Here is a 26,153-nt window from a genome sequence, read left to right on the forward strand (position 1 = left end):
CAGCTCTACTTGCTAGAAAGCTGGCTGCTTTTTGGCACGGACAAGCACTAGGACCTGATTTGGGTGCATCTCGTGTCAGATTTGTACCGAGCAGTACCGAGATAGCACAGGCAGCGCTGCACAAGGCGGTTAGGCTGGGACAGGAGGTAGGGTGGCAGTGAGATGTGCATCCTCGCAGGTATTGGGACTGGAGCCGTGCCCACCAGGCTGCCAGGGCCTGCAGCTGTTCACAGCCCAGCTCTGGTCGGCTCCAGGGGTCTACCAAAATCCAGGAAGAGCCGTGTCAAGACATGCTGGAATGTGGATTAGCTTTATACACGTCTAAGGGCAAGGATGCCCAGGAGGAGATGCGAAATAGGGCCGCTCTGGCTCTCTGCAGGGGCTGTGAGGGTCTCTTCATGAGGCCAGGGGCTGCTGCTCCCTGCCTCTGCACATGCACACGTTTAACAGTGAGAATAAGTGCAGCAAAACACCAGATCTGGAGACTTAGCAGCTCTGAAATGTATCCTGTACCTGGAGCTGTGTCGGGCAGTACCGTTCCTGGTGTTGGGACCTAAGCTTTTCGGGTCTAATCCCGTGTCTTTAACTAATCTGTCTCATTCATCTCCCAGAACTGGATCTGTGCGGCTGAGCAGCGTGAGCGCAGAATCCTCTTAGGCCGTAGCTTTCATTGCCGTATGACTTCACCTGCAAATAGCAGGGCGCTATAATTAGCACCACGGCTTGCCTCTGCCCCGTGCTTGAAGCAGGCGGTCGTAATTCAGCGTGAATGGGATTCCCGTGTGTGCTCATCGGGGGGTGAAGACGCAGACCAGTAACCGAGACCGATCACAAAGGACAGCCCTGGTACCTCATCTCGCTGCAAAGTGCCAGCAATCCCTACCGGCTGGAAAACCTGCAGCACTTTAAACAGGGCTCACAACGGGGACGCGTGAGCTTTGCGCAGCTGGGCTGGCTGAAAAAAGCTGAACGAGTTTCCTCAAATTCTTCATAGGTTTCTGTCTTGTCAGTTGAGCAAATGGCACCAATTAGAGTTATTTTAAGAGCTTCCCAGCTATTGGAGCCCATTGGAAAAGAGACATATGTATGAGGGAAAAAAATGCATCCTGGAGACCAGCTGCTGTGGATTTGTGTAAAATCAAGGTCTGTGTATTTTGTGTGTCTGGGGATGAAGAACAGGGCAGGGTTGACAGGACCAGTGACCAGAAAATTCAGCTGATCTTGTGTTCTTAAATCAAACAACTCCTCTCCCCCCAGGTGCTTCTTAGCCCAATGGCCTGGCAAGGAATGGAAGGAAACCTCCCTCCACGTCGTCTGCAAAGCGCATGGTTTTTGAGTGGGATGCCCGAGCTCTCTTCTGACAAGAATCTGGAAAATGAGATCATTTGCATTTGTGTGAAGCCCCATGTGTGTTCGAACCGCAAAAGTGAATTTTACCTGAACTTCCTTTGTGGCTCCTGGGCCATTAGGAGTCAATATGTCTTGGCTGATACTGGGCTCGAAAAACCACAAAGCACAAAAGCTAGACTGCTAATGGAAAAAAAATGAGCCAATTCCCCTTTAAATTGCAATTTCCAGTTTTGTATAAGTGGAGTGCAAAAGGGGGACTTCGCCTGTTGAAAATAATTGCTGTAAAAACAAAGGGAAGAGTCTTCCCTTCAGTTGTTGTTTCCTGTGAAAACTACGGGAGGGAGCAATCCGCATGCTTTTTCTCAGTGAATGGGCGAAACGCTGTTGTCCTGTCTACTTGCACAGCAAGTAACCTGGTGGTGATGGAGGTTATGCCTCGGTCTGGGCTATAAACGAGGAAATACAGAAATTCTGCATTGGAACGGTACAAGGGAACATTGTAGAAGACTGCAGAAAACCAAACTCTAGAGGGAAAAATGCCTTTACAAGGGAACATTGTAGAAGACTGCAGAAAAACAAACTCTAGAGGGAAAAATGCCTTTTTCTGTTACGGGCCTGTATTCTGCAAAGGTCTGAGCACCTGCTTAGCTCCATGGGCTGTGAGCAGCCGGGCTGATGTCAGCGTAATATTTCTTGTCCATAAACTCCAGGGTGTGTGGTTCTGCAGGCTGTCACTGGGGATGTGATCTCCCGGCGGGGTGGAAATGAAGAAATGTTGTTAAGCGGCAGACGGTAATGGCTGTGATGTTCTTTCAGACTAAGAGGGATGCCAAAGGAAAAATATGATCCTCCCGATCCTCGCAGGATTTACACCATCATGTCAGCAGAAGAGGTAGCCAATGGGAAGAAGTCGCACTGGGCCGAATTAGAGATCTCGGGTGAGTCGATTTGCCTTTGAATTTTGGTTCGGCAGAGTTGTCGGTGCCCCGGAATTGCACCGGCCGCTTTCAGGGAGGGGATCCTGCAGTGAAAACAGTTTTTGTGCGGTGGGGGGGAGCATTAATTAACTTACCAGATTGCTTTCCAGCTTTGCTGACTCACTTGCAGCCCCGTTGATGTAAAACACCGACTGAGAATGGACGTGAGTTGTTGGATAGTGCTTCTCCTTCCTTAGAACCATACCTCTGTCTCTGTCCTCTTAACTGGGAGGGTTAGGTAACTGTTCAAGAGATGCTCCTGGAAAAGATAACACACAATTATCTTCTGCAGGCCTCACTGGGGCTGGGTTTTCACCCTGGGACCCCCGCCCAGCTCTCCCAGGGGGCGTTCTGATGTTCCCCATGGTTTGTATCTAATGGTTTGAGAGTGTAAAGCTGGCTGAAGATGTGGTTTGTCACTATTCTTTTTTAGGTAGAGTGCGGAGCTTAAGTACGTCGCTTTGGTCGCTGACGCACTTGACTGCTCTACACCTCAATGACAACAATCTGACTCGCATTCCACCTGATATTGCCAAGCTTCATAATCTGGTTTACCTGGATCTGTCATCCAACAAACTCAGAAGTTTACCAGCAGAACTAGGAAACATGGTATCTCTCAGGTGAGAGGAAGTACGCTGGTTACATTTTCAGGAAAAGTCTATATTCTGGGATTGGAATTGAGTTTGTTTGTTTTTTTTTTTTAATTTCGATTCACTCTTCTTTGACTTAAAACCATTCTTAGATTTAAGGTAGTTCTGAAAAATTCAAGATTGATATAAAGGTTCAGTTCTAGCAATTACTTTTGGTTATATTATTATTTTTTTTTTCTAATCTCTACAGATACATGTCCACAAGCTGTGTAGTCTTCTGCTTTAAAACATTCTCACTTTGAGACTGTGTGATTGCCTGCTGTTTATATTTCCCTGATATGATTTTGTTGGATGTTTTGTTGTTGTTGCTTTGGCTTTAGTTTGTTTTGGTTTGTTTTTTCCTAATGAGAATATTTCAGTTGTGCTTTGAAATGGGAAGATTGGCATATCTTTCCATAATACAAAAAATTCAGCGTGAAAAGTGCCATCTTTGAAGATGAGCAGCACAGAGAGCTTTAAGAGCTTTCTTCTGAAGTGATAACTCATCAAAAGTGTTTTTGCATTTGCTGCAGGGAATTGCTTTTAAATAACAATCTGTTACGGGTTTTGCCTTATGAACTTGGACGGCTCTTCCAGCTACAAACCCTAGGTTTGAAAGGTGAGTGAGTTCTTTACGGTTAAGTATTCCGCGGAGTACTCTTGGATTAACGAGGAAGTTGGGCTCAAAAGCTTTGTGTGTTACCTCTACGTTTTCTTACAGTTACAGATATTGAGGTTAGAGCACCAATGACTAGCTAGTTTGGAAAACAGTGCTTATTTTTAATGCTATTAAGCTTCATTATGAACCTATTTCAAATCTATAAATAGGTAAATAAACCCCGTAATTTACTCTATTTATTGATTGAGGTGAGCTGAAGGAACACAGTCTGCATGTGCTGGCTGTTTCTAAAGCATCTGTTACTGTGGTGTTCTAGAGTTACAAGTTAAGCAATCTAAATACCTTCTGGGTCAATTTGTCTGTTCTCATTATGGGAGATTTTCTTTTATTGGAAAGCCTCAGGAAAGTCAGGCAGCTAATCACCGGGTTGTTTTCTGTTGTTGGCAGGCAATCCTTTATCACAAGATATTCTCAGCCTCTACCAAGATCCAGACGGAACTCGAAAGCTACTGAACTACATGCTTGACAATCTAGCAGGTGACAGACCTACAAACCTTGATTGACAGAAGTGGTTTAAAAGCATGCATAGCTGACAGTATTTGCCACTAAAACAAGAAAGTGAACCACTGAGGGGGAACGTTTTTCTAACTGCTTTTATGTTTCTGCCAAGTGGTTCCACTCATAGACACACACTTGCACTCAGGGAAGGAAGTTAACATATTTCATCTAAGCTTTGCCCGTGTTACCCAGACGGTATCCCAAAATAACCCTTTAGTTTCCAACAAAGCCTAAAGCCTTCCTCGATAAAGCCATTTTGATACTTTCCAATAGAAATTATAATCCAAATGCAAGCAGGATGTCAGATTTAGATCTAGAAATACCACTGTGATTAATAATATCTAGGACCTGCCTCTTGGTTCTGTAACTGAGCTTTCTGTTTTGCCATAGAAACTGTGGTAAAACAAAACAAACCTCCGCCTCTGCACTAAATTTCCACAGATGGTCTCAGGGTCAGCTCGCAGCTGAACTTGACTGTGTTGTAAAGTGGCCAGGGTTTGACACGGCCCTTCTCTTGTGCCACCTCACAGCAATCCCTAGCTGCGTAAGTGGAGAGCACGCGTTGCAGGACTGACGGATGTGGGGCGAGGATAGGATGTCTGAACCACTGTCTCAACCGTTCTTCCTCAGCAATTTATTCAAGGTGCAGGACTCTTTCAGTGGTTCTAGATTTGCAAGAAAGAGACAAAAATAGTGAATCTTACAACTGACAGGCTTGTTCTTAACTGTAATTAACTGCTTCTGGCATTTAAATGCTTTTTGTGCATCCTTGTCTCCCGTGGAGCTTAAAAAGGCTTGGGGAGTTGGGGTTGCAAATACAGTATGGAACATTATTGTTCAGTCATCAGTTTGATTTAGAAACTGTAACTTACAATGATAAACCGCAAATTAATCACTGTTGTGTGTTTTTTTTTCTTTTTTAGTTCATCCAGAGCAGCTGCCTCCAAGGCCATGGATTACTTTAAAAGAACGAGACCAAATTCTGCCCTCAGGTAAAACTGTGGTTCTTTTCCCTGCGATCAAACAATGATGTGCTGAAGGACTGTTTTTGGGCTTTATTTACAGAGAATTCTTCTGGCTTACATGGCTCAGATTGAAAACAGCAATTTGTGTTCATTTGTATTAAATAATTAGCACATGGTTGTGCCGTAAATACAATTTTTGTAACTCAGATGGAATGCTGGTCATTTCTTCTCTCTGTTAGACTTTTTCATAACTGTTCCAGCTACTGATGCCAAAGGAGAAGAGCTCCTTTTTTAAAGCCTTTTCACAGAAATAATAAGAACTGAAATAACTGCATACAATTCCGTATCGATACATAAACTGACTAGAGTGAGACTTCGCGAAGTTCTATCTGCAAGAGAACACACTGGTACTGAGTGGTACTGAAGTTAGTTTAATGCCCTCTATTGTTGATTTTGGTGAAGTGCAAGAGGCAGCATTTCTTCAGTATACAAATCCAGTGCCTCTTCTTCCCCTGCACATCCTCAATATAGCCCTCAAAAAACACCCAAGAGCTTTTGTAAAGAACAAAAATGCTAATATTTTTATTGCAGAAGATCAGATTAGTAATCATCAAGGGCAATGTGGCAGTCCTCTACACTTTTGTTTTTAGAAGCTCGAAGATGGCAGGTCTTCAAAACTTAGCTGAATATTGTGTTAGGCAAGGTAGCATTGCAGTTAAGATCATCTGTCCTTTTATAATATTAAAGAACAACAAGTCAGAAAGAAAAAAAATAACAGTAGGAAAGGGGAAAATGCAAAAAGTCCTGTAAGCCACCACCACATTAGGTTCTGCATTTCTATTTTAATATCCTTTACAAATCAGTATCTCATTGCAGTTCTACAGAGTTTGGTTTTATTTTTTAATCCATCATCTTTAGCAGAAACAGAATTTAGAATTCATTAAATAGCATTGCATTAAGCAAATGATCTGTGGGATATTTCGTGATAAAAACTGCAATAAGCCAATTGATTGTTATTATCAAATTTTGAAAGAACCAAACAGCAATCTTCTTTGACTGCAAGTAGGAAACATACAGCAGTAACCTCATACATTACATAACATACAGGTAACCTCACAGTAAAACCTCACTTCGTTCTCTGCAAATATGAGTAGTCTTTTCCAAGTGGCATGATGCTAGGGTGTTATATTTACTTATATTTTTTTTGAGAATTTTTTTATGTGAAAGCGTGATTCAGTTTGAATAATCTCATGAGCTGCATGCTGACTTCTCTCTCTCTTTTTTTTTTTTAAACGTCACCAAATAATATATATATGCTTGCCAATTGGTGATTTCATTTTTCATTCTCTTCCCTGACCTCACCTGGGGCTCTCTCTTCCCCTTGTACTCAATATACTTTAACCAGACGTAAGAGGAACAGCATTCTTTTCTAGGCCACTAGAAATGTTGTACGGGTGCTATGAAAATTGTACAAATGTTTTGGAATCGAACTGCCTAAAATGATGCCTTCTAAAGCAGCATTTCTTTCTGATGCTGTGGTATCATGACGTGGCGACAGCTTCTTTAGTAGATTGGTTTTGATATTGCTGTTGACCTGCACAGGTCATTTATGCCTGAAGTCGCTGTATCAAGGCACCTAATGCACTAATGACTGGGTTTTGACTCTATCACTGAAATGCGTGCTCCTTTCCTTCTGACTCCAGTTGCAGAGAGAGACACTGTTCCGAATTGTTGCCCACCAGTAGAGTTGTCCCATCCCCCATGCAAATCAAATTTAACTGCCAAATGGGACTGCATTGCTTTCTTACACATATGCCTTCTCATTTTGATAGTAAAGCTGATTTTTTTCAGGAAGAGGTTAGCCTTACATCGTAACTGCTGCCTCATGAGGGCCTTTTTACTCCCGTTCATGAAACTCTCAGTGGATTATCCCACTGACTTGTGTTCAGTAGGCCCTTCAGAACAGACCCTGTAAGAGCCGGTATTTTGACTTGAACACCTTCATCATTTGCTATCTTCAGAGCTTGGTAACATTTTTCTGTCTTTGTTTCTAGCTTCATTCACAGTTATGTGCTACAATGTGTTGTGTGATAAATACGCCACTCGGCAGCTCTATGGCTACTGCCCGTCTTGGGCGCTGAACTGGGAGTATAGAAAAAAGGGAATCATGGAAGAAATCGTCAACTGTGATGCAGATATCATTAGTCTTCAGGTAACCGGAACATTATTTTTCATCAGAAGCAGAAAATACTAACTTCCACCTTTAGAATGAAATGCTCCCTTGAAAACATCAAATTCTCCAGCTCACTAACAAATTCCAGGGCCTACCAATACAAGCTGTGCACACAGCTCCTTGTTCACATATTGTCTTGTGATTTATGAAACAAGATAAAGTGAGTGAGATAAACTTAGCAAAATTAGTATGTAATGTGCACTGCAAGATACAGGGTTTGCCTCTCAGCTACATGTCCTAAATACTCTCCCTCTGGGTGTATGAGATTTCCTACAAAAGGGGAGACTGCAGAATGCTATATCCCCAAATGCCACTGTTCCTGCGTGGTAAAGAAATTAAAGTCTCAAAAATAATCTCACTGGAAAACGAGGGCATCGACCCATCAAAGTTAAATATTGATTGTCATTGGTACACGTATACTGTTGTGCTATTAGAAATCTATCGCCAATGTTTAGAACAGCTGAGCACTTCTGCCTTTAGACTGGTATTCTGTTTTCTAAGCAAGCTCTGGTAAGTAAATATTCCACACAAGAAGAGAATAGCTGTCTTGGTCTGAAACCTCAAGAGAATCCGCCCAGAGATCAGATGCTATTACAAAGAAAATGGATTGTTAGACTACAGTGAGAGACCCTTCTGTGTCAGAGTTCTCGAGGTTAAATATTAACTGGCACTGGATATCTATCGACCTCTAACAAGTTTTAACCTAGGACAGTATCTGCATTCATATGTCAAAAGCAGCAGGTGTAATCTCTTGCTATTCAAAATCCACCCATCACTTTCCCTTTTGAGGGGATTCCAGGTTATCCAGGAATGCAAATCTGTTTCCATCAGGCCATTAATCTAGGAAGTGAGATGATTTGTGCAAACAGAAGCTTTTGACTTCGCTAAGAGCTTCTGATTGCAAGCCAAGACAAGCACTAGCTGTCACATAGGAAGGGTTTACTCGACTTTGTTAGCCTAAAGTATTTGTGTTCAATTCCAGGAAGTGGAAACAGAGCAATACTTCACCCTTTTTCTGCCAGCATTGAAAGAACGAGGATATGATGGATTCTTTTCTCCAAAGTCACGTGCCAAAATCATGTCTGAGCAGGAGAAAAAGCATGTGGATGGCTGTGCAATATTCTTCAAAACTGAGAAGTAAGGAGCAGAAGCAGCTTTTCGTACATACATCTTAAAAAGTTTGATTTAGATCTGAAAGTCTCCCTCTCTCAGGGTGCACAGTAACCAAACTACTGTGTTATAACACAAAAAAGTAAAGCTCACTACAAAGAATGATCCTCCCTCCCCTTGCTGCCCTGATTATTTGCAACAGAGTCTTTCCCTTTCTTTCAGACTAACGATATCTCTTAAGAATGTATCTTGAAGATATCTTAAGAAACATAAAAGTTGGAGGAGGGCTAGTATGAGTAAAAACACACATGCTTCACGTGTGCGTTTTTTGGCTGATCTAATAAATAGCTCACTTTCTTTACAAACCTTTGCCTTGCTTGACAAGTTTCACCCCCCTAAGATTAATCTTTAAAGGTCTTCAATCTTTAAAGCTGTGCTGGCTTAATCTTCAGGTATTAAAGGGTGTATTGCTGCCACAGGATCACAGAACACTCTTGGCTTTAATGTGGGTGTATTATTGAATATCTTTTCCAAAATGTTCTGCCACACTAAAAGCATCAAACCACTGGGAAGGCAGGAGAAGCTCTGGCATTCACGCTTCTCATTTGTGTGAACTGCTCAGGGGGCTGCACCCATGTTGTACCACACTGAGTATCCCTCTGAATATTCCCATAGAACAGTTTTCAGTAAAAACTCTACCTGCTTGCTAATAATAATCATACTTTTTATTATTATTATTTTCTGAGAGGACAAAAACAAAAAATCACTTTCAAGAGGCAGCTTTCGGTTTGTCCTGAAGCGAGGCGTTTTGGGGCATCCTATGGCTGTAAAGGAAGGAAAAAACAATGTCACAAAGCTAATGGTGGTAGCTAGAGGTTAGAAGGAAGCTGTTTTTAATAGTGCATTTGCCCAAAGTAAAAGACAAGCCTTTAATTACTATCTCATCCTGATTTTTTTGCCTAGAACAGTTGTGGGGAGGTGTAATAACCTCTCAGCATTGCTCTGAGTAGTCCTTTCAGAGTGCTCTGCTGAAGCACATAAACGCTTCCTAAACCCCAGAGATCTCCTATTCCAGGACAGTCTCTGTCTTGTCAAGCAGAGACCTCTGCCCTGACTGGAAGACTGCTTCTTAGAACTGTTTTTGCTTTATGAAATGAGAGGCCAAAAGAAACGTGCCTCACCCTGTCCTTCAGACTCTGTCCCTGGATGTTGCAGACTGGAGGTCAGAGAGGAACCACACCTTTCACGCAGCTGTATGTCACCCGTGTTCATGTGCGATTCTGCTTGTTTCACCAGGTTTACGCTGGTGCAGAAGCACACCGTGGAGTTCAACCAGGTGGCAATGGCCAACTCAGAAGGTTCAGAAGCGATGTTAAACAGAGTGATGACGAAGGACAACATCGGAGTTGCTGTGGTGTTAGAGGTGCACAAGGAATTATTTGGAGCAAGTGAGTATGACCGTGGCTATCTCACGGACTGACTGCTCAGTTCCCCTTGAAGGCACGACATTCCTTTGGCAATACATCTCCACGTGATATCACTGCCATTGGCGGTGGTAACCGAGTACTTGCAAATAAGCAAGCACTGCTCACTTTGCTAATTTGAGAAATGGAAGCCCATCGGTGGCTGAGGCAGGACACAGGTGACATGATTTCCAGTTCTGACTGCACTTTCATCCAGATGCCCAGCATTCAGCTTTCTCCTGTGAGGCTTTTGTCCTTGTTTAGTTAGACTGCTAAATTTTACTTGATGAATTAAGCTTTTCCAAGGTCACCGTGTCTGCATGCATATGCTCTTACCGGTAGTTGTTGGTAATATTCAACTTCTATTTTCAAGTCTCTTTTTTTTTCCCTTGATTGAATCCTTCTGTCCTCCCCCAGTGATTACATGACACTGCTGATGTATTGATGTGGAAGAATGAGATTATCAGGTGTCTTTTGATGCCACTTGATTGACTGACGCTCACTCTTTCATTATGTTTGATCAGACGCAGTAGACAATTTAAAGATACTTAAAATTGCCACCCTGCTCTGTCTGCGTGTCTGGATTTTTGATCACTGCTTTCTAATGTGTATTCTTCAAAGGAGCAGGGTGTCCAGATCGCAGGACAGGGAGAAATTGTGTGTAACTTCATGCCCCACCATTCAGAGTACTGCTTCTCAGGTATATAGTAAAAGCAGCTGTAGTGTTTTCCAGCAACTAGGTTCATACTGCATTTATTTAAGCAGATGCCTTCTTTTCCCAAGGGAGTAATTAATAAGCTAAGCTAATCTATTAATAATAATCTTAGCTGTGGCAACTAAGAGTCAAGAAATTTGCTTGTGCTTTAACCATTGAAGATTGGTGCATAGTTTATAAGTCAAGTGATGGCCACCTTCACCTTTAAGTTCATTATGTCCTTTAGTGACTGGGCATTGGAGAAGATTCTTGAGAAAATCTGTCCTTGAGATGTGGAAAGGAAGAGAAAGGGAGAGCATTCAGAAGATGTTAAGAAAAGCAGTTGACCAGTAGAGAAGGAATGCAACTGTAATTGTATCAGCTTATGCTGATTATTTCTTCCCTGTATTGGTGAGATTTAGTGAAGTGGTATTACGTACGAGCTGCTGATTTTGAAAGGAGACGTGGGTTAAGTAGTGCCTTTTTCTCAGCAATGAAAGGACATCTGTTTTCTGGTGTGCATCCCTTCAAGTCCTTAGTAGCTAGACCCTGATCATAACGAGGGATAAATCTGCTGTGTTCACACAATCAGCCTTTTCACTGAAAAAAAATGTATTTATCTATCTAGGTATAAAATCTCTTCATGTGGACAAACAGCTGCTTATTGTGGCCAATGCCCACATGCACTGGGACCCTGAATACTCGGATGTGAAACTCATTCAGACTATGATGTTTGTCTCAGAACTGAAAAATATCCTTGAGAAAGCCTCAAGCAGGCCTGGTAGCCCAACAGCAGATCCTAATTCTATCCCACTGGTGCTGTGTGCAGATCTTAACTCATTGCCTGATTCAGGTAAGACTGGTTGTGTCTTAATTTTTAACGTACCTTTTTAGAGTCCTTTTTTCCTCTGTGGGTGATTAAGTAGCTTGTACTTCCCTGGGTAGCTGTTGTGGAAAGATTTTTTAGAAGCAGCAGTCCTCTAAAATTTGAATGAAGAAAATGCAAGTCCTCCAGCTGAGCAGATTGCTTTTTATGATCAATCGTGCTCTCTAGAAAAGTTGGTCATGCCTCAAAAGATACATAGACAAGGACAAATAGATCTTAAATAAATGGTTAAAGAAATACCTGGATGGGAGGTTCATGACATAACATGAAAACTTCCTAAGGAGATGCACTTGCTTTAGTAATTGTGATTTTTGATACTGTTATATCAGGCACATGTAAAAAAGCTGCCTCTCTAGCACCCCTTGTGTCACATATATATAGCAGTATACACACTGTGGTTTTACTGTAATCCTCAAGAAATTGTGCCGGAACTGCTGGAGAGCTCCTGTTCCTTGGCTGCCTCTCAGAAAGGGGCAAACGTATCAGGAATGGACACGCTGGCTGTGCAGATTTCTGCTCTTTTTTTCCTGATTCCGTGGGGTCTCTTATCAATGGTCTGGTTTTTAACTCCGAGGGCAAAATTCCTCGGATCTTGTATTTTAAAGCAACTGCCTGAACCCTTTCCTTTGCAAACAGGTGTGGTGGAATACTTAAGCAATGGCATAGTAGCTGACAACCACAAGGACTTCAAGGAGTTGCGTTACAACGAGTGTCTCATGAACTTCAGCGGCAATGGGAAAAACGGGGCTTCTGAAGGAAGAATTACACATGGCTTCCAACTCAAGAGCGCCTATGAAAACAACTTGATGCCTTACACCAATTACACTTTTGATTTCAAAGTAAGCAGCGATTTTTCTGAAATGGCAGACATTGACCTGGTCTCCCCAGGATGCTGTCTTAACTTTCTGACCGTTTCTCTCTGTTCCTGTAAGTGCTTCTTCACTGGCTCCTACACTTGCTGGACGCTTTCCTACCACACAAAAGTCCTTGATTTGTTGGCGTTTTTAAGCTTCTGACCTGGCTCTGGCCAGTGACTTAACGAAAACGGATGCAGTGCTTTGAACGCGAAGTGGCGTGCGCATTGATTTCCCTAATTCCAGGGCCGTGTGTCTTCCCGTGACTCACAGCGAGCAGCCAGTCGAGTTGAGGTTGCCAGAACCGAGGCCTGTTCTCACTGTCATGTTTCTCTTTCTCCCTAGGGTGTGATTGACTACATTTTCTATTCCAACACTCACATGAACGTGCTTGGTGTCCTGGGGCCTTTGGACCCTCAGTGGCTGGTTGAGAACAACATCACTGGGTGTCCACACCCTCACATCCCTTCAGACCACTTCTCACTGTTAACACAACTCGAACTCCATCCTCCGCTCCTGCCTCTTGTCAACGGTGTGCACTTGCCGAACAGGAGGTAGTGGAGCCCTGCCCCTTTGAGGGCAAGGACCTGTTGTTATGGACCTGTACAGTTGTAAATCAAAGTATATAGGAGTGAAGTATGGCCAACCTTAAGCTGCTTCTTCAAGCTCCTTTCCTTATGTGTTTGATATGAGATTTTGCACATTTTGGTGCATATTGGTATCATTTGGCACTAGGGCTGGAACCAAAGTATTATTCCCTTTCCAGGTTTTTAATTTAATTCTGTTTTTTAAACTGGCAAGCTTTTTCTTTTCAGTAGGAAGCTGCACTTATAAGTGGACAAATGAGATTAAAAACTTGCATATTAACGTATTTAAACATAAAGCTTTTTTTTCCAGAACGGGGCAAAACGCGCCAACCTTTTAGGAGAAAGAAAAACAAAAATAGAAGTGACTGGTTTGTAGGAAGAATATTAGAAAATGTGTTTGTTTGAACCCAAAATGGAGACTGAGCTCCGCATCCAAAATAAAATTTGCACATTAGCAAAGCACTTAATACCCGACTCTAAGTTATTAGCAGTGTGGCCCTGCCCATTATTTAACTAACAGTAGAAAACCAAAGATGGCTTAATACCCATGATAAAACTTGAGGTCTAAATTCTCGTGACATAAATTCGCTTACCACAAAAATTCCAATGAACATACATCTCACAAGGATTGAGTTTGAGCATTTGATGCCATGGTAGATCGCTTGCTTGGCAGACGTAATGGTAGCTTTTGTTTTTTTGGAGCTCTGAAGAACGTGGTCCGTTCTGGGCAAGATATTCAGGAATCCAAACGGCCTCTGTGAGACAGAGCTGCCTCTCTGCTTTGGCAGGCCAGGACGACCCGCTGCTCAGCGGCATGGCTTGGGAGCAGGGTTTGGGGGTGGGAAAGAATTGCACTTAAAGCAAGCAGTTACAAGCAGCTGAGAACAAAGAAGTTCCAATTCCCTTCTAGGTTCCCTTTGCTGAAGTTCAGTTGCAAAGATGAGGAACTTTGGATGAGCTGGTTGAGCTTAGGGTACAGGAAAAAGCCACTGGAAATGATCTTAATTCTGTCTCCAAAGCGCATGTGAGGTAGCTGTGTGGATGCTTTTGTCACTGGGGGAGAGAGCAGTAGCCATAATCATTCCTTGGATTATTTTTCCTGACCCTAGTTGCCAAATAGCCATCATATGTTTTTAATAATCTTTATTTTCTGTTGTCGGTCAGGGTTGAATTCAAAAGCTGCTGGTTCATTCCCAACTGTTAATGCTCTTTAGATGTGTTGGAAATCCTTTTTTCTTTTTTTTCTTTTTTATGCTCTAGGTGGCCAGTTCAAAACCTTGTGCCTCGAGAGGCGTTAAACCTAATGCAATTTTCTGCAAGAATTGGTTGGCTGCTTAATGTTAAAAAAAAATGGCACAGTAATAGGAAAAGGTTGTGTCTGTGTTTTTAAGTTTTTCTTTATTCTGCTTTTTTGCTGCTATAAGATTTTCTTGAACTTATATTTTAAACTTTTCATGCACTTTACTGTTTCTAGTCTCAAAATGTGATATTTTTAATAAATGAAAAAATTTTCAATTACGTGAATGAAATTTTTAAACAGATTGATAGCCTATATTTATGTCTCATTCGTATACTTAAAGAAGTCAAATTTAAATTGTTAAATCAGTTTTAAATGCTAAGGAGCCATCTTCTGTCTTGCAAAACTGATAAGTCAGGCTGTTCCTCTACTCTTTAAATATGCATTTCCTTTGTCGTTTTATACATAGGAAATTATCCATAGGAAAAAACAATTGGACCTAGAGTAGAAAATATTCCCTGACTTTTGCTGGTGGGCCGGGGAGGGGATGGTGTGGGACAAATGCAAAAATCAGTTCAACGAAATGACAACTCCCTCTTAAAAAAAAAAAAAAAGTGCCTAAAAATGGAGGCGTCATCTATTGCCTAACATAAATTGGAAGCTATCATAGCTGGGTGAAATTAATGTACATAAATTGCTTTGTGCAGCACCAAAAAAAGCCCTTTTGAAAGACGGATTTTCCTCTAGGTGCAGGTATCTCTTTTTTTAATATACCTCAGCGTTCGACACCTAGCCATGCAGATAAATCGAGAACGTGACTGAGAGTATAGTACTGGAAAGTAGAATAGCATGAAAAACTTAATTTTGTGGACATTACCTTTCTGTAATCAGCTACTGTATCTTTTTTGGACGGGGGTTCTCTGCTCTGGAGGTATGCACTAACAAACCATTCTCCTCCTTTCGTACACGCATGTTAACGAGCAACGTGAGCAATATTTCCTACCATACTTCACTCCCAATATTTTTTGAGATGTTTGTATAAAATGGAATTTAAAGTTCACCTATGATTGTATATGAACTGCAGAGGAGCCCGTTTATTAATAAAAATAAAAACCAACAACAATCTTTTGTAATATCAGGGTGGGAGAGGGTGGGGATGAAAACACCAACAACCGGTAAGCATTGTAAACTGCGCAGGTACTGCTTTCCTTTGGTTTATAACTGACTGAAGTGTTCTGTTGCAGGAAGGTGTTTAATTGGATTTTCTCTGCTTCAAAATGCACCTCACAAAGCCCATTATGCTGTGCAATTTTTAAAAAGTTCTTTTCCCAGACATTGCACAAAACCTCTGGATTTAAAAAAAACATCTGTTTAAGAAAAAAAACATCTGTTTAAAGCTCCGTTTCACTTGTTGCACGTAACTGGGGGCATGTTTGCTTGCCATTCACACGTCTGGCTCCCTCCCTGTTTTCCTCCTGGTTTTTCCCCTTCCCTGCAGAAGGAGCAGTAAGGGGGTCGTGCTTTTTCCTCTAGCCGAGCAGATTTTCTGCTCCCAGACGAGAGGGAACGTGGAGCCCTCGGCACGCCTCGTGTTGGGATGTGAGCTGTTCCAGAAACACATCTCCCACGTGGCGATGCTCCTTTTCTTTTGACCCAGAAGGATGCTGACAGCATCCTGCAGGGTATTTTCTAAGGGAGAGGGAGGGAAGTAATACACGAACCCAAATATCACCAACTATAAACAGTTTTTCTTCGTGGCTGCCCCTGGTTTCTCTTCCTCGAACAGATTGCATTGCCCTCACAACCAAAAGCCTGGAAAAAAAAGCTTGAAGCCTTTTACTGCTCCTTGCTGTCTTGGTTTGGTTCCAAAAATACTGTGCCTGGTGTCAACTTCTAAGCAACAGCACTGCCTAAAGCAAGCAGAGAAAAAAAAATCCAACACCGTTCTACAGGCAACTTTTTAAAATTCAATATGGTAAATCTGTTAGCTATGGGGTTTTGTGTGTATATATATATATATATATATATATAAAAAGAGAATTTTGTACAATGTAGCTGAATATTTTTGTTTCCTTATTTTGATGTAAGGAGTATGAACATTTGCGTACCACTCGCTGAAGTCAGGTATGGCACAATGGGTTCTGAGACCAGCTTTTCTTCCCATTTGCCTCGTTAAAAGCTTTTTTCCGTCATTTTCTGGCATTCATTGAGAAAATATGTCATTTTGTCAGCAAGCTGTCTCTGTGTGTCCGAAGCCACTCCTGTTTAGTCTGCAGAAGCCTTCGGAAAAGTTCTTGTTAGGCTCAGCTCCTCGCTATTCTCTGTTTTATAGACTATAAAGCCAAAATCTTTGAATCCCAACCTTTTCAGAAGCTCTTACCACTGACCTAACATAGCATCCAAAACCGTGCTGTGGTCTTCAGAGGTCAGGCACCGCTGCAGGCCACCGCAGGTCTCCTACCTTGCCAGCTTTGCTGTTGGGACTCCTAAATCCGTGCTTATGTGCTTGAACTCGAGGCCAGGCTTACAAAGGTGCTGAGCAGCTGCAGCTCCCAAACCCTGAGTGTCGGGCCAGGTTTCTCCCGGTGCATCAGCATGGCTTTAGGAGGCCGGCCAGGTTGGGAAAACACCATAAAGGTTCCCAGCTGGAGGGCAGTAGTGATGCCTTCCTAGTAGTGAGCAGCAGCCAGAGCGGGCTGACAGCCCTTAGCGTTGAAGACGAGATTTAATCCCAGCAACGCAGGAGTAGCTTTCATTTTTTACAAGGCGTTTTTAAGCTTCTAGCATCCAAACCTTCCTTTGGCGTGAAGCTTGGCATAGCGGGGTTGATGGAAAGGTTTTTTTTCATCCTATCCAAGCCAAATCAATAGCCTGCACTAGAAATAGCACAACAGTGCAATACCCACTTCTGTCTTGGTTTAAAAGGGAGTCCAACCTCAGACAGCAGTTGTCATCCCCCAAGTCCTCAGCTTTGTACGTAATTGTGATTTGTCTGTTCTCAGCTACCACACATTTCTTAATAGACTTTTTTTTTGGTAATAACGATTTAATGTCCAATGTAAACATAAGGATTGATGCTCTCCCTGCTGGGAGAGCCAAGGACTGAGCCACGCACGACCTCATCTGGCACTCCCCCCAGCTTCCTGAGACGATACCAAGGTGTTAGAGTGAGAAATGCCATCCCTCCCTCGTCATTTTCCACCAGTTTATTACACTTTTGCAATGGATCTGTGTTGTTTTTTCTTTTCCCCTAATAACTAAAGAGTCCCTTTCCTCACTGCCAGTGAAGCAGGTGGTGTAGCCCGTAGGTGGATTTGAGGGATTCCTGAGGCTGTGCAAACTCCGGAGCCTGCCGTGTGCCCTGGCATGCCCACCAGCAGGAGGTCACTCCACTGAAGCCAGGCTGTTGGAAGAGCAGTGGGTCGCTCTCCTACACAGCCTAGCAGACTCACAGTAAGGTCAAAAACAATTTATAGACGAGATGATAAAGCTGCAGACACAGCTGTGAGTGACGCGGGACTTTCTCCTGTGACCACTCTGTGCTGGTGCTGACCACGGGTTTGCTTTTCTTCTGGGAAATGAGTGCAGGGACTCTCAAACAGTGGGGCTGATGAGGTAGGCACGGGTACTGCACAAACAGCAAAGGGACAAAACCAACAGCCTCAAAGAGCTGTCAGCAGGAGAGAAGTCGTTTGACTCCCCAGTGGGTGTTCGGAGGTGGCAGTTCGCTGCTTCAGCTGTGTGTGAGGACAAAGGACTCCAGGAGCAGTTCCTGGGAGCACAGCTGAAAGTAACCAGGAAGGTGGAGAAATAAATGCTCGTGCGCATTGGTGCGGGGTTTTTAACACAGCACTGATGGCAACGCACGCCAAGTGGTGTGGCTCTTTCTTTCTGCCCTCTCCTGCAATAGCACGATGTATTTAGCCCGCACAAGCTCTCACCGTTTAGCGGCGAGGTTCGGAGTGATTCTGGTCCATGGTCTCATCCTCTTTGTTCAACAGTTCCTAAAATTTAGGCATTTTTCCAAGTTTGCATTTGTCTGTATTTGTCTTTGTTCCAAAGCAAGAATTAAAAAAAAAAAAAAAAAAACCATGGTGGCTGTGTTTACAAGTGACGTTACATGGCTTTGTTTCTAGTTTTTAATTACTGCATCATGTGTTTTCCTTCTGAGCAATTAAAGTGTTTGTGCGCACCGCGTGAGCTACATCTGCCCTCAGCCCCTAACCTCAGGGGCCTGAGCTGCCCCCCCGCCCCACCTGCAGCTCTTGGTTCGGGAGGGTGGCTTTGTTCAGCCTCCTTTCTTTCTTTCTTTCTCTTTTTTTTTTTTTTTCCTTTTTTCTGTGACACAACATCCTCTCCCCCGAACGTGGAACTGCCCGCAGATGGAGAACCAGGAAGCGGCAGTGCCACTCTCGGGCACGCTGAAGTTTTAAGGGGCTTTACGGGGCGTTTCGTGGAAATGGCAGCCCAGCCTGAAATTGGGAGCACGCCGGAGAGGGTTTCTCCCTCTCCCTCCCTCCCTCCCTCCCTCCCAGTAATTTGTGTTTTCCATCCTTGCGCGCTCTGTAAAGGGAAAGCCAGCTCCACTTGTACAAAAAGATCCTGTTTTGCACTCTGAAAAAACACATTCTGCACAACATGCTATGCCCCCCCGAACCCTGTACCCCCACTTCTCAAGGAGGAGCTCCCAGGGCAGGCAAAGAGACGAACGTCCCACGAGCTGGGGGGACAGCAGGGACACGGGCAGCGGCGGGGCCAGGGCTGAGCCTCTGGGGGACTCACTCTGCGCAGGGACCAGCCAGAGAAAAAGGAGGACACCTGAGCCAAGCAGTCCTGCCTGCTTTAACCTTACAACAGCCTGGTGAAGGGACATGCTCAAAACCCCAAACTGTCACTTTTTTTCTCCACCCCTCCTGTTTTATTTTTACCATTGGAAATTGGGTACTGCTCACACGCGATGCATAGGGCTAAATATCTGCTTGTTTCCTAGCACCTGTGTACTTTTGTTTCCTTCTGCAGGCAATAAATGGCCGTTTTGCGACCCCTCTGGTCTCCTGCTGTGGTTCCTGGGAAGCACGGGGTGGGAGGGAACCCGTCGGGACCGGCAGCGGGCTTTGCACCTCGGCCACCGCCCTGGGGTGCACTTGATGGCAATTGTGATTTTCGTGCAAACCCTCATGGAAAAAGCTGCCACAACGAGGGAGAGCACGTTCATGTTTTTATTGAGCGGCACCCAGGGCAGGCTGGCACCACGCACGGGAGCAGCAGGGTCACTGGAACAAGGGGCAGCAGTGGGAACCACCAGGAAAGCCTTTTTGGGGGAGGACGAGGGGACGGAGGAAGGCTCCTGCCCTCTGCCAAAACCGCGGGGCCAGGAGCGGAGCAAGCGCCTGCGCCGTGCTGCGACACCAGGCAGGTCTGAGCGTGGGGTGGTCACACCACTGCTGTCCCTGTGGGCGGATAAATAACCGCGTCTGGTTATTGCTCATCGTAGCTGGACAGGGGCAGAGGCGGGGGATGCTGGGGGGGGGGGGCACGGGCCCTGTCAGGGGGCCAGCGGCCGCCTCTCCGCATCCCTCCGCGACCGCGCCGCCGCCTCTTTCCTGGTGCCATTCCTCTGCGTCAGCTTGTGGATGAGCAGCTGGATCCAGGGCGCCTCGGGGGCCACGCACACCTTCCTGCTCCTCGTCAGGGAGAGGCTGCAAGGCGACCAGACCCGCTCAGTCCCCCGCGAGGAGCCTCTTTCCCCAGAGATTTCCCCACCGCGCTGCCATCTGCAGGGAAAACCCCTCCTGCCCCCCCCCCCCCCCCCCCCCCCCCGGCATGGTCACAGGGCAGCTGGGACGGAGTTTGTCCCGAGCACAGCCCTTGTACCGAGAGGGGCAGCTTTGGTGGGCTCTGACCCCAGCTCTGGGAGCCGTGCTGGAGGTAACCCCGGTTAAAACAGGCGGCAGCATCCCCTGCAAGAGGCTGGGCCTTGCGAGAGGCACCGCGGAGTTTTGGCGCTTTGGAGAGGGTGCAAGCACCCGGGTGTTTTCGCACCGATCGGGCCCTGGGCTCTGCACTTACATGATCTCCTTCCTCCTGCAGTGAATGCCTGGCGGCATAACGTCAATGGCGAGGATCAGCCCCAAGCTGATGACCTGGGCGGTCGATTTGACGCACTTGCACCTCTTGTTGGTCAGCAGGCTCTCCAGCGACAGACCTGCGCCGCAGCAGCCCACGTCCCAGGCTCAGTCCCCAGCCGGTGGGGGACAAACGGGGTCACCCCCCACTGCTGTCCCCAGTCCCCGTCCCGACCCCCCTGTAGTGCCATTTAGTGGGGCTCGCAGCAGACAAGGGCAAAAGCAGCTGGCGTTGGAAGGCGCAAGGCTGAAGCAAGGCTCATCCCTCCCCAAAGAGCTTCAAATCTCTCTTCCCGTGCATATCGCAGGGTTTAGCTTCGGGGTTTTGAAAACTCAGCTGATGTTTCCAGAACCAAGACTGTTCCCTGCCCACCCGCCAAGCGCTCAGGCCTACAGGGCCTTGAAGAGAAGCAGCTTAACCCCACCGTGCGAATCCCACCCCACGCATCCCCCCTCGGCTCAGCCGGCTGGTTGAAAAGATGAAATACTGAGTTCAACGATTGCCGAAAGGTGAAGGAGAAATCTGAAAGCTTGGAGAAGCCCCACGCATCCAACAGCACTGCCCGAGCCCCAAAATCGCTCACCGTCCCCTGGCGCCAGGCTGCTCAGGAGCAGGGCCAGGGCCAGCGCCGCCGGCAGCAGCCGCATCCTCGCCGCCCGCCCCGAGCCACGGGCAGGACGCTTTATAGCCAGCCCCGGCGGGGATTTTGCGGGTAGGGAAACGCAGGGGGAAAAGGATCTGCCCCGCGCCCCCGGCTTCGACTTCCCTGCTGTCGCTTCCCCCTTTCGCACGTGGCCCGAAGCGCCTCCCGCCCTGCATCACCACCGAAAAATGCAGAAACCAGCACGGCCATGGCCCAAACCCGGGTTCACCTGCTAGCACGAAAACTGAGTGAAGCTGCCCCCTGCCCCGAGCCCCACGGCGCACTGCAGGGACACCAGGGACGGTAATTGAGGGTGGCCACCTTTATTCGATGCTTGTGCCCGAAGGGGACATTTCGCTTCTTGCTGGGGCCAAGGGGCTGCGGGGGGAACGTCACTGTGGGGTGGGGGCAAGGGAAGCGTGCACAGGCATTTGCAGGGGTTTAGGTGTATAAAATGGGGGAAAACTCAGGGGGGAAATGGCCGCGGGGCATCACACAGCAGCACGCTCCCCTCCGGGCTGGGGGCGAAGCGACGGCGGGGAGGGGGCTGCCCAGCTTTGGGCACGGCCCATCTGTGTGTCCCGGTGGCGGCAGCTTCCTCAGGGAGGAGCAGCTTTCTTCCTCCTGCCGACAGCAGAAGGGGAAAATGTGTGAAGAGCGGGTCCTTGGAGGGATCCCAGGCCTCCCGGGGACCCCCTTCAGTGCCGGGGCTGCTTACAGCTTCGGGAGGTCCTGCAGGAGTTTCTTCACCCAGAGGGCGTTGGGATCCACGCAGACCCTCTCAAGGGATTTTAGTTTAATCCTAGAAAACACACGGGGTTTCGGCACCACCACGTCCAACCCCTCCAGGGGGAGGCTCAGGGAACCGAGCCCCCTCCTGGCCCCCACCCAGTGCTTCCTATAGTGAGGGGAGGTGTAGGAGTGCAGGATCTGACAGAGGGCAGAGGGGAGCAGTATCTCCACCCCCAGGAGCCACTTACACCACCTCGAGGCGCCGGCAGCTGCTCCCCACCGGCCGGACCTCGACGCTCCCGTACTTGGACGGGTGGATGAAGGTGGCCGTGGTCTTGGCGCAGCGGCAGCTCAGGTTGCCGTTGGCTTCCAGGAGGGCTGGAGGGGCACACGGCTCACACACCGCCCCAAAACCCACCCCCGACCGCTTCCCCCGTCCCGTCCCCCTGCAAAACCCTTTCCGGAAAACACGTCTCCCCCCCTGCCCCAATCCGGCACCTCTTTGCCAAAGAGCCTCAGAAACATTTCAGCCCCCGGGAGAGCAGCACGATGCCACCCCAAAAACCTCCCCCCTCCTCCCGGCAGCCCCGCAGATGGAAGGGGGGCACGGGGAGCCCCCCCGGCCTCACCTGCGCCCCCGGGGCGGTGGGTCGCCAGCAGCACCCCCAGCAGCAGGGCCGCCCACCATGCCATGCCGGCCCCATCCCCGGCCCCGTCGGCATCCCCCTATTTGAGCCGGAAAATAGGAGAAGTGCGGCGGCGCAGGCGGGAGGCCCCGGGGTCCGGTGGTTTTCGCCCGCCGCCCTTCCCTGCTGACAGTGCTCACCGAGGTCGCAGCGCTGCTGATAAAGAGCGGGTTGGGGCTGTGTCGGGGTGCGGGCTTCCCGAAACCGGCGCTGTTTTCCCTTTCCTGAGAAGCTGGATCTTGTAAAAACATTCTTCGTTTCCCCCATCGCTTGTTCTTAGTTCACACAGCCACACAAACCTGGGGTGTTTTAACCTTCTGCAGGGCCAGCCATTCCTTGTTTCTGCACGGTCACTGTTTGTGTGTCAGCTGTAACAGCCTGGCACACTTAAAAAATATTCCCCACTTACTTTGGGACATTCAGAATCGGCAGGAGGCGAGCTAACGAAGCACCTCAGAACATCAGCAGGTCCATGACATCCGTGCCCCACAAGCTGATTTCCCCCCCACCAGGCACATCCTGGCCTGAGCTTTGGGGATACTCGCTTTGGCTCTTTCCCCCCTGACCCTCCCTGGGGCCTCAGGGCTGGGACACCCATCCCAGCTAATGCTGCCGCCTTGCACAAACCTCTGTCTCCGTCCTAATGCCAAAGGGGTTTTCATCCCCTGATCTGTCATGAAAGTGCTCCATCTGATGTGCATTCAAAGCGCACCACAATGCCTGCGGCACGCCAGCCAAGGATCAGTCAGAGAGCACCCCAGGTGCAGAACAAAAGCAAGCTCAGGTCTAAGTTACGGCAGCTGGGGTTTACCAAAGCCCCACGGAGCATCTTCAAAACTAGGCTCAAGGCAAGACCCAGGGAAAACACAACAGAAGAAAAACCCAGATTTTATTTGACTCGAGCTCTCAGGACACCGGGCACCGCGCCGTGTAAGGAGAGACAAGATGCACACTCTGTTGGTGAGTGCTCTCAAAGTTACTCCGAGAGAGGTGGGAATAGCCCCTGAAAAACACAGACTTCAAAGTGCATGGGCAAGGGAACAAACAAAGGGTTCACTCTCAACACTCACACGTCTGTGAGTACAGGGAGCAGCTCGGCTGCCACAGGGCCAGACACAGGGCTCTGGCTTTCGGGAAAGGGGGAAGCAGGGGCAGAGCGAGGAGCTGCCAGGTTTCCACGCCTGTGCATCATCTGGCAGTCTGCCTCGGGGCTCTGAGCATCAACTTCCTCAGCAGGAAACTTATTTTTTCTTCCTGCAAAAAGCAGAAGGAGGAGAAACGTGTGAACGCAGAAGAAAACGGGTCCTAGGGGAGGAAGCTCCTGCCCGAGCTGGAGGAGGTCACCACCATTTCCCCTGGGGCTGGTGTCACCGGCAGGGACAGACGCCTCCTGCCACCCCTCCGCTCTGCCAGGGACCTGGCACCACTGCAGGAGGAAATTTTCCCAGCCTAGCACTGAAACACCATTGCACTCTCATGACAGCTCCTGCCACAATTTTTTTCCCCAAAAAACCATTCTTTCCCCCCCCCGAGATGTTTTCAGAGGTGCGGCACCGCACACAAACCGAGACAAGCACAGCCTAGGGGTGGCGGTGTTGGTGCACAACCAAGCGCTACGAGGCTCACCCTGCTGGGTGACCCCATGGGACGGGGTCCCTCAGCCCCACAGAAAGCCCCAGCAGCCCCCCAGGAGCCCTTGTTCCTGGAAGCTCTTCCCAGGACTGCAGGCACGAGCCAAAGGGGCTTCAGCAAAGAAACTTACGTGGTCGCAATACGCTTCAGTAGTTTCTTTACCCAAGGGGCCTCGGGGTTCACGCACACTTTTGCCGAAGTTCTTAATTTAATTCTGAAACACAATGTTTATGAGCATTATACTCCCTCCAGAGGCAGGGATTTGAACAGCCGGAGCTGATCTGCAAGAAACAGCTTTCATTCACAGCGCTCGCCACGCGTGGGACCTGCAGAAAGCTGCGTGCAATAGAGGAAAGCCGAAGAGAAGAGGGAAAAGCGGGATGCAATGCGTTCCTGTGCTGAGCAGAGACCGCACCTGAAGCCCAGGGGCCACCACACGAAGGTGGTTTCTCTGCAGATGTACACAAGTGAAACCATTCGCATTTTGGAGCAAAGGCAATCTATCAGCCACTATTCAATCAATTAATATGTGCCAGAAGGCATAAATGTATCAGTGCTGAGCACCTGAAGAAATCCTACGCTTGCACTTAACACCCTGCCTCACAGGACAGAGGCAAGAAGATAAGGGTTTGAGCTGAGATCTGCTTGCTCTCAGAAGTGTTGTAGGTCAGTGGAGGAAAAACCTGGTTGTGGCTCATCCTACAAACTACAAGCACACCCCACCCGTATGCTCGCCACTCAGCACCAGTGCTAGGAAATCACGCTTTCCCCTGCTTGGAAAGGCTCGTTTAAAACTTCAGCGCCTCATTTCTGGGAGGTAATTCTGCAGAAGCCGAAGCAGTGGGAAGATGAGCAGTGTTCCCTGCAGCTGCACAAGGGAGCACGGCTGCATGGGTCCCGGGGACCTCTGGCACACTGGCTCCGATACATTTCCTTCGCCAGAGGTGACCTGAAGTTTTCCAGCCCTGAAGCATGAGTGCTGCTGAGATTTTTGAAAGGATTTAGCTTTCAGAAAGGAAGCTGAGCAGCACAGTGGTTGCAGAAGACGACGCTCAGTGCTGGCCCTGCATCTCTGCGGGAGCAGAGGAGAAAGCAGCTTTCTGCCCCTACGGCTACGGCAAGCAGCTCGCGGCACTTACATGATCTCTGTACGTCTGCAGGTGCTTCCCACGGGTCTTATTTCAATGCTTTCATATCTCTTTGGGCTGATGTAGTCTGAAGTTGTCTTTACACACCTACAGCTCAGGTTTCCGTTCACTTCCAGGATGGCTGAGAAAGAGAGAAGGGAGCAGCTTACAGAGACAAAGCGTTATTGAGAGATGCTGTAACTCTGGAGCTCCCAGAGAGCCAAAGCTGCCCCTGGCCATGCTTCTACTGACAGTGCTTTGGGGACCAGTATAAGAAACAGCTATCTGTGCCTGTACTTCTGTTCCCTACAGCTCCTGCCAGCTGAACCAGCAAAGAGGAAGGCAGAACTCCTTCCTTGGCTACAGGAGAAGCCCTCGGTGAGGCACCCAGGGTAGTCCCTGGCTCCTCGGGTCTCCTGTGGTGCAGGATGAGGGTTTGACACCTTCCCCTGCTGAGGCAGCAGGGACCGAGGCTGGCTGACCGCTCCCAGCCGCGGGTATCTGCGAGGACGCCAGAAGCTCACCTGCATGGGCCGAGCGGGACATCATCATCATCAGCAGCAGCAGCAGCCCCAGGAGCATGGTGGCTCCTGTTCCCCCCCGGGCCAACGGGTGCATCGTGGCAGTGTAAGGAGCCGGCGGAACAAACTCCTCTATTTATCCGCGGGGGCCACGCTCCGATACGCAGCGGCCGGAGTCAGACCTGTCACACACGGCAGGCAGACCGTGAAGGAGAGATGAGATCATTTCTCGGAGGCTCACCGCAGGCAGGCCAGGAGCCAAATTTGCAATGTTATTGATAAAAGCCGGCTTTGGGGATGGAACGCGCGCTTGGTTTCCCCAAGTAATCTCCACCTCCCCACCCCGACCCTTTCACATTAGCTGGGTCTGTACAAACGACATCAGCGTTCCTTCCCTTTAGTATTTACTCAACCACAACAGGAGCCCAAAATAAAGTCAGAGCCCAAGCCCCATGTAAGCAGGATTTTTTGTTTTGTTTTGAGGCAGCCAGATATTTACATATTTCTTTCTGAGGGCCATAATC

General features: G+C 47.5%; 4 protein-coding genes across 5 annotated transcripts in view; 1 reads left to right on the top strand and 3 right to left on the bottom strand.

Annotated features, from left to right (window-relative positions):
• The window catches only part of CNOT6L (CCR4-NOT transcription complex subunit 6 like), a 32,954-nt gene extending 16,740 nt beyond the window's left edge, over nt 1-16,214 (top strand). For both annotated transcript variants that reach the window (XM_066996293.1, XM_066996292.1), the window contains 11 exons: nt 2,167-2,288; nt 2,761-2,947; nt 3,490-3,575; nt 4,023-4,112; nt 5,057-5,125; nt 7,153-7,310; nt 8,314-8,468; nt 9,738-9,889; nt 11,227-11,451; nt 12,121-12,323; nt 12,684-16,214. In XM_066996293.1, the coding sequence (XP_066852394.1) occupies nt 2,177-2,288; nt 2,761-2,947; nt 3,490-3,575; nt 4,023-4,112; nt 5,057-5,125; nt 7,153-7,310; nt 8,314-8,468; nt 9,738-9,889; nt 11,227-11,451; nt 12,121-12,323; nt 12,684-12,896 (1,650 nt within the window). In that variant the 5' untranslated portion in view covers nt 2,167-2,176 and the 3' untranslated portion in view covers nt 12,897-16,214. The remainder of the gene's footprint in view (nt 1-2,166; nt 2,289-2,760; nt 2,948-3,489; nt 3,576-4,022; nt 4,113-5,056; nt 5,126-7,152; nt 7,311-8,313; nt 8,469-9,737; nt 9,890-11,226; nt 11,452-12,120; nt 12,324-12,683) is intronic.
• A 3,153-nt stretch (nt 16,215-19,367) lies between these two features.
• LOC125180319 (C-X-C motif chemokine 2-like) lies at nt 19,368-21,006 on the bottom strand. The gene is made up of 3 exons (XM_048049698.2): nt 20,872-21,006; nt 20,232-20,367; nt 19,368-19,861 (listed from the first exon to the last, which is right to left on the bottom strand). Exons 1-3 carry the CDS (start codon nt 20,933-20,935, stop codon nt 19,708-19,710), a joined length of 354 nt encoding a protein of 117 aa, XP_047905655.1. The 5' UTR covers nt 20,936-21,006; the 3' UTR covers nt 19,368-19,707.
• A 231-nt stretch (nt 21,007-21,237) lies between these two features.
• LOC106049328 (alveolar macrophage chemotactic factor-like) lies at nt 21,238-22,376 on the bottom strand. Its single transcript, XM_013201610.3, has 4 exons — nt 22,293-22,376; nt 21,912-22,041; nt 21,650-21,733; nt 21,238-21,555 (listed from the first exon to the last, which is right to left on the bottom strand). Exons 1-4 carry the CDS (start codon nt 22,354-22,356, stop codon nt 21,531-21,533), a joined length of 303 nt encoding a protein of 100 aa, XP_013057064.2. The 5' UTR covers nt 22,357-22,376; the 3' UTR covers nt 21,238-21,530.
• An 845-nt stretch (nt 22,377-23,221) lies between these two features.
• LOC106049327 (growth-regulated alpha protein-like) lies at nt 23,222-25,779 on the bottom strand. The gene is made up of 4 exons (XM_013201609.3): nt 25,633-25,779; nt 25,121-25,250; nt 24,112-24,195; nt 23,222-23,603 (listed from the first exon to the last, which is right to left on the bottom strand). Exons 1-4 carry the CDS (start codon nt 25,724-25,726, stop codon nt 23,591-23,593), a joined length of 321 nt encoding a protein of 106 aa, XP_013057063.1. The 5' UTR covers nt 25,727-25,779; the 3' UTR covers nt 23,222-23,590.
• Nucleotides 25,780-26,153: the final 374 nt, after the last annotated feature.

This window comes from Anser cygnoides, chromosome 4 (assembly GCF_040182565.1).
Source record: "Anser cygnoides isolate HZ-2024a breed goose chromosome 4, Taihu_goose_T2T_genome, whole genome shotgun sequence".
Classification (NCBI taxonomy): Eukaryota; Metazoa; Chordata; class Aves; order Anseriformes; family Anatidae; genus Anser; species Anser cygnoides.

Bases quoted from the DNA above. Each gene is read 5' to 3' on its own strand.
- LOC106049327 (XM_013201609.3), bottom strand. From the start codon at position 25,726: ATGCACCCGTTGGCCCGGGGGGGAACAGGAGCCACCATGCTCCTGGGG. The intron at 25,251-25,632 runs GTGAGCTTCTGG...TCTCTTTCTCAG, and splicing joins GTCCCGCTCGGCCCATGCAG to CCATCCTGGAAGTGAACGGA. The intron at 24,196-25,120 runs GTAAGTGCCGCG...ATTGTGTTTCAG, and splicing joins TGCAGACGTACAGAGATCAT to AATTAAATTAAGAACTTCGG.
- LOC106049328 (XM_013201610.3), bottom strand. From the start codon at position 22,356: ATGGCATGGTGGGCGGCCCTGCTGCTGGGGGTGCTGCTGGCGACCCAC. The intron at 22,042-22,292 runs GTGAGGCCGGGG...GTGCCCCTCCAG, and splicing joins CCACCGCCCCGGGGGCGCAG to CCCTCCTGGAAGCCAACGGC. The intron at 21,556-21,649 runs GTAAGCAGCCCC...TGCTGTCGGCAG, and splicing joins CTGCAGGACCTCCCGAAGCT to GAGGAAGAAAGCTGCTCCTC.
- LOC125180319 (XM_048049698.2), bottom strand. From the start codon at position 20,935: ATGCGGCTGCTGCCGGCGGCGCTGGCCCTGGCCCTGCTCCTGAGCAGC. The intron at 20,368-20,871 runs GTGAGCGATTTT...GCTGCGGCGCAG, and splicing joins CAGCCTGGCGCCAGGGGACG to GTCTGTCGCTGGAGAGCCTG. The intron at 19,862-20,231 runs GTAAGTGCAGAG...GTCGCCTTGCAG, and splicing joins TGCAGGAGGAAGGAGATCAT to CCTCTCCCTGACGAGGAGCA.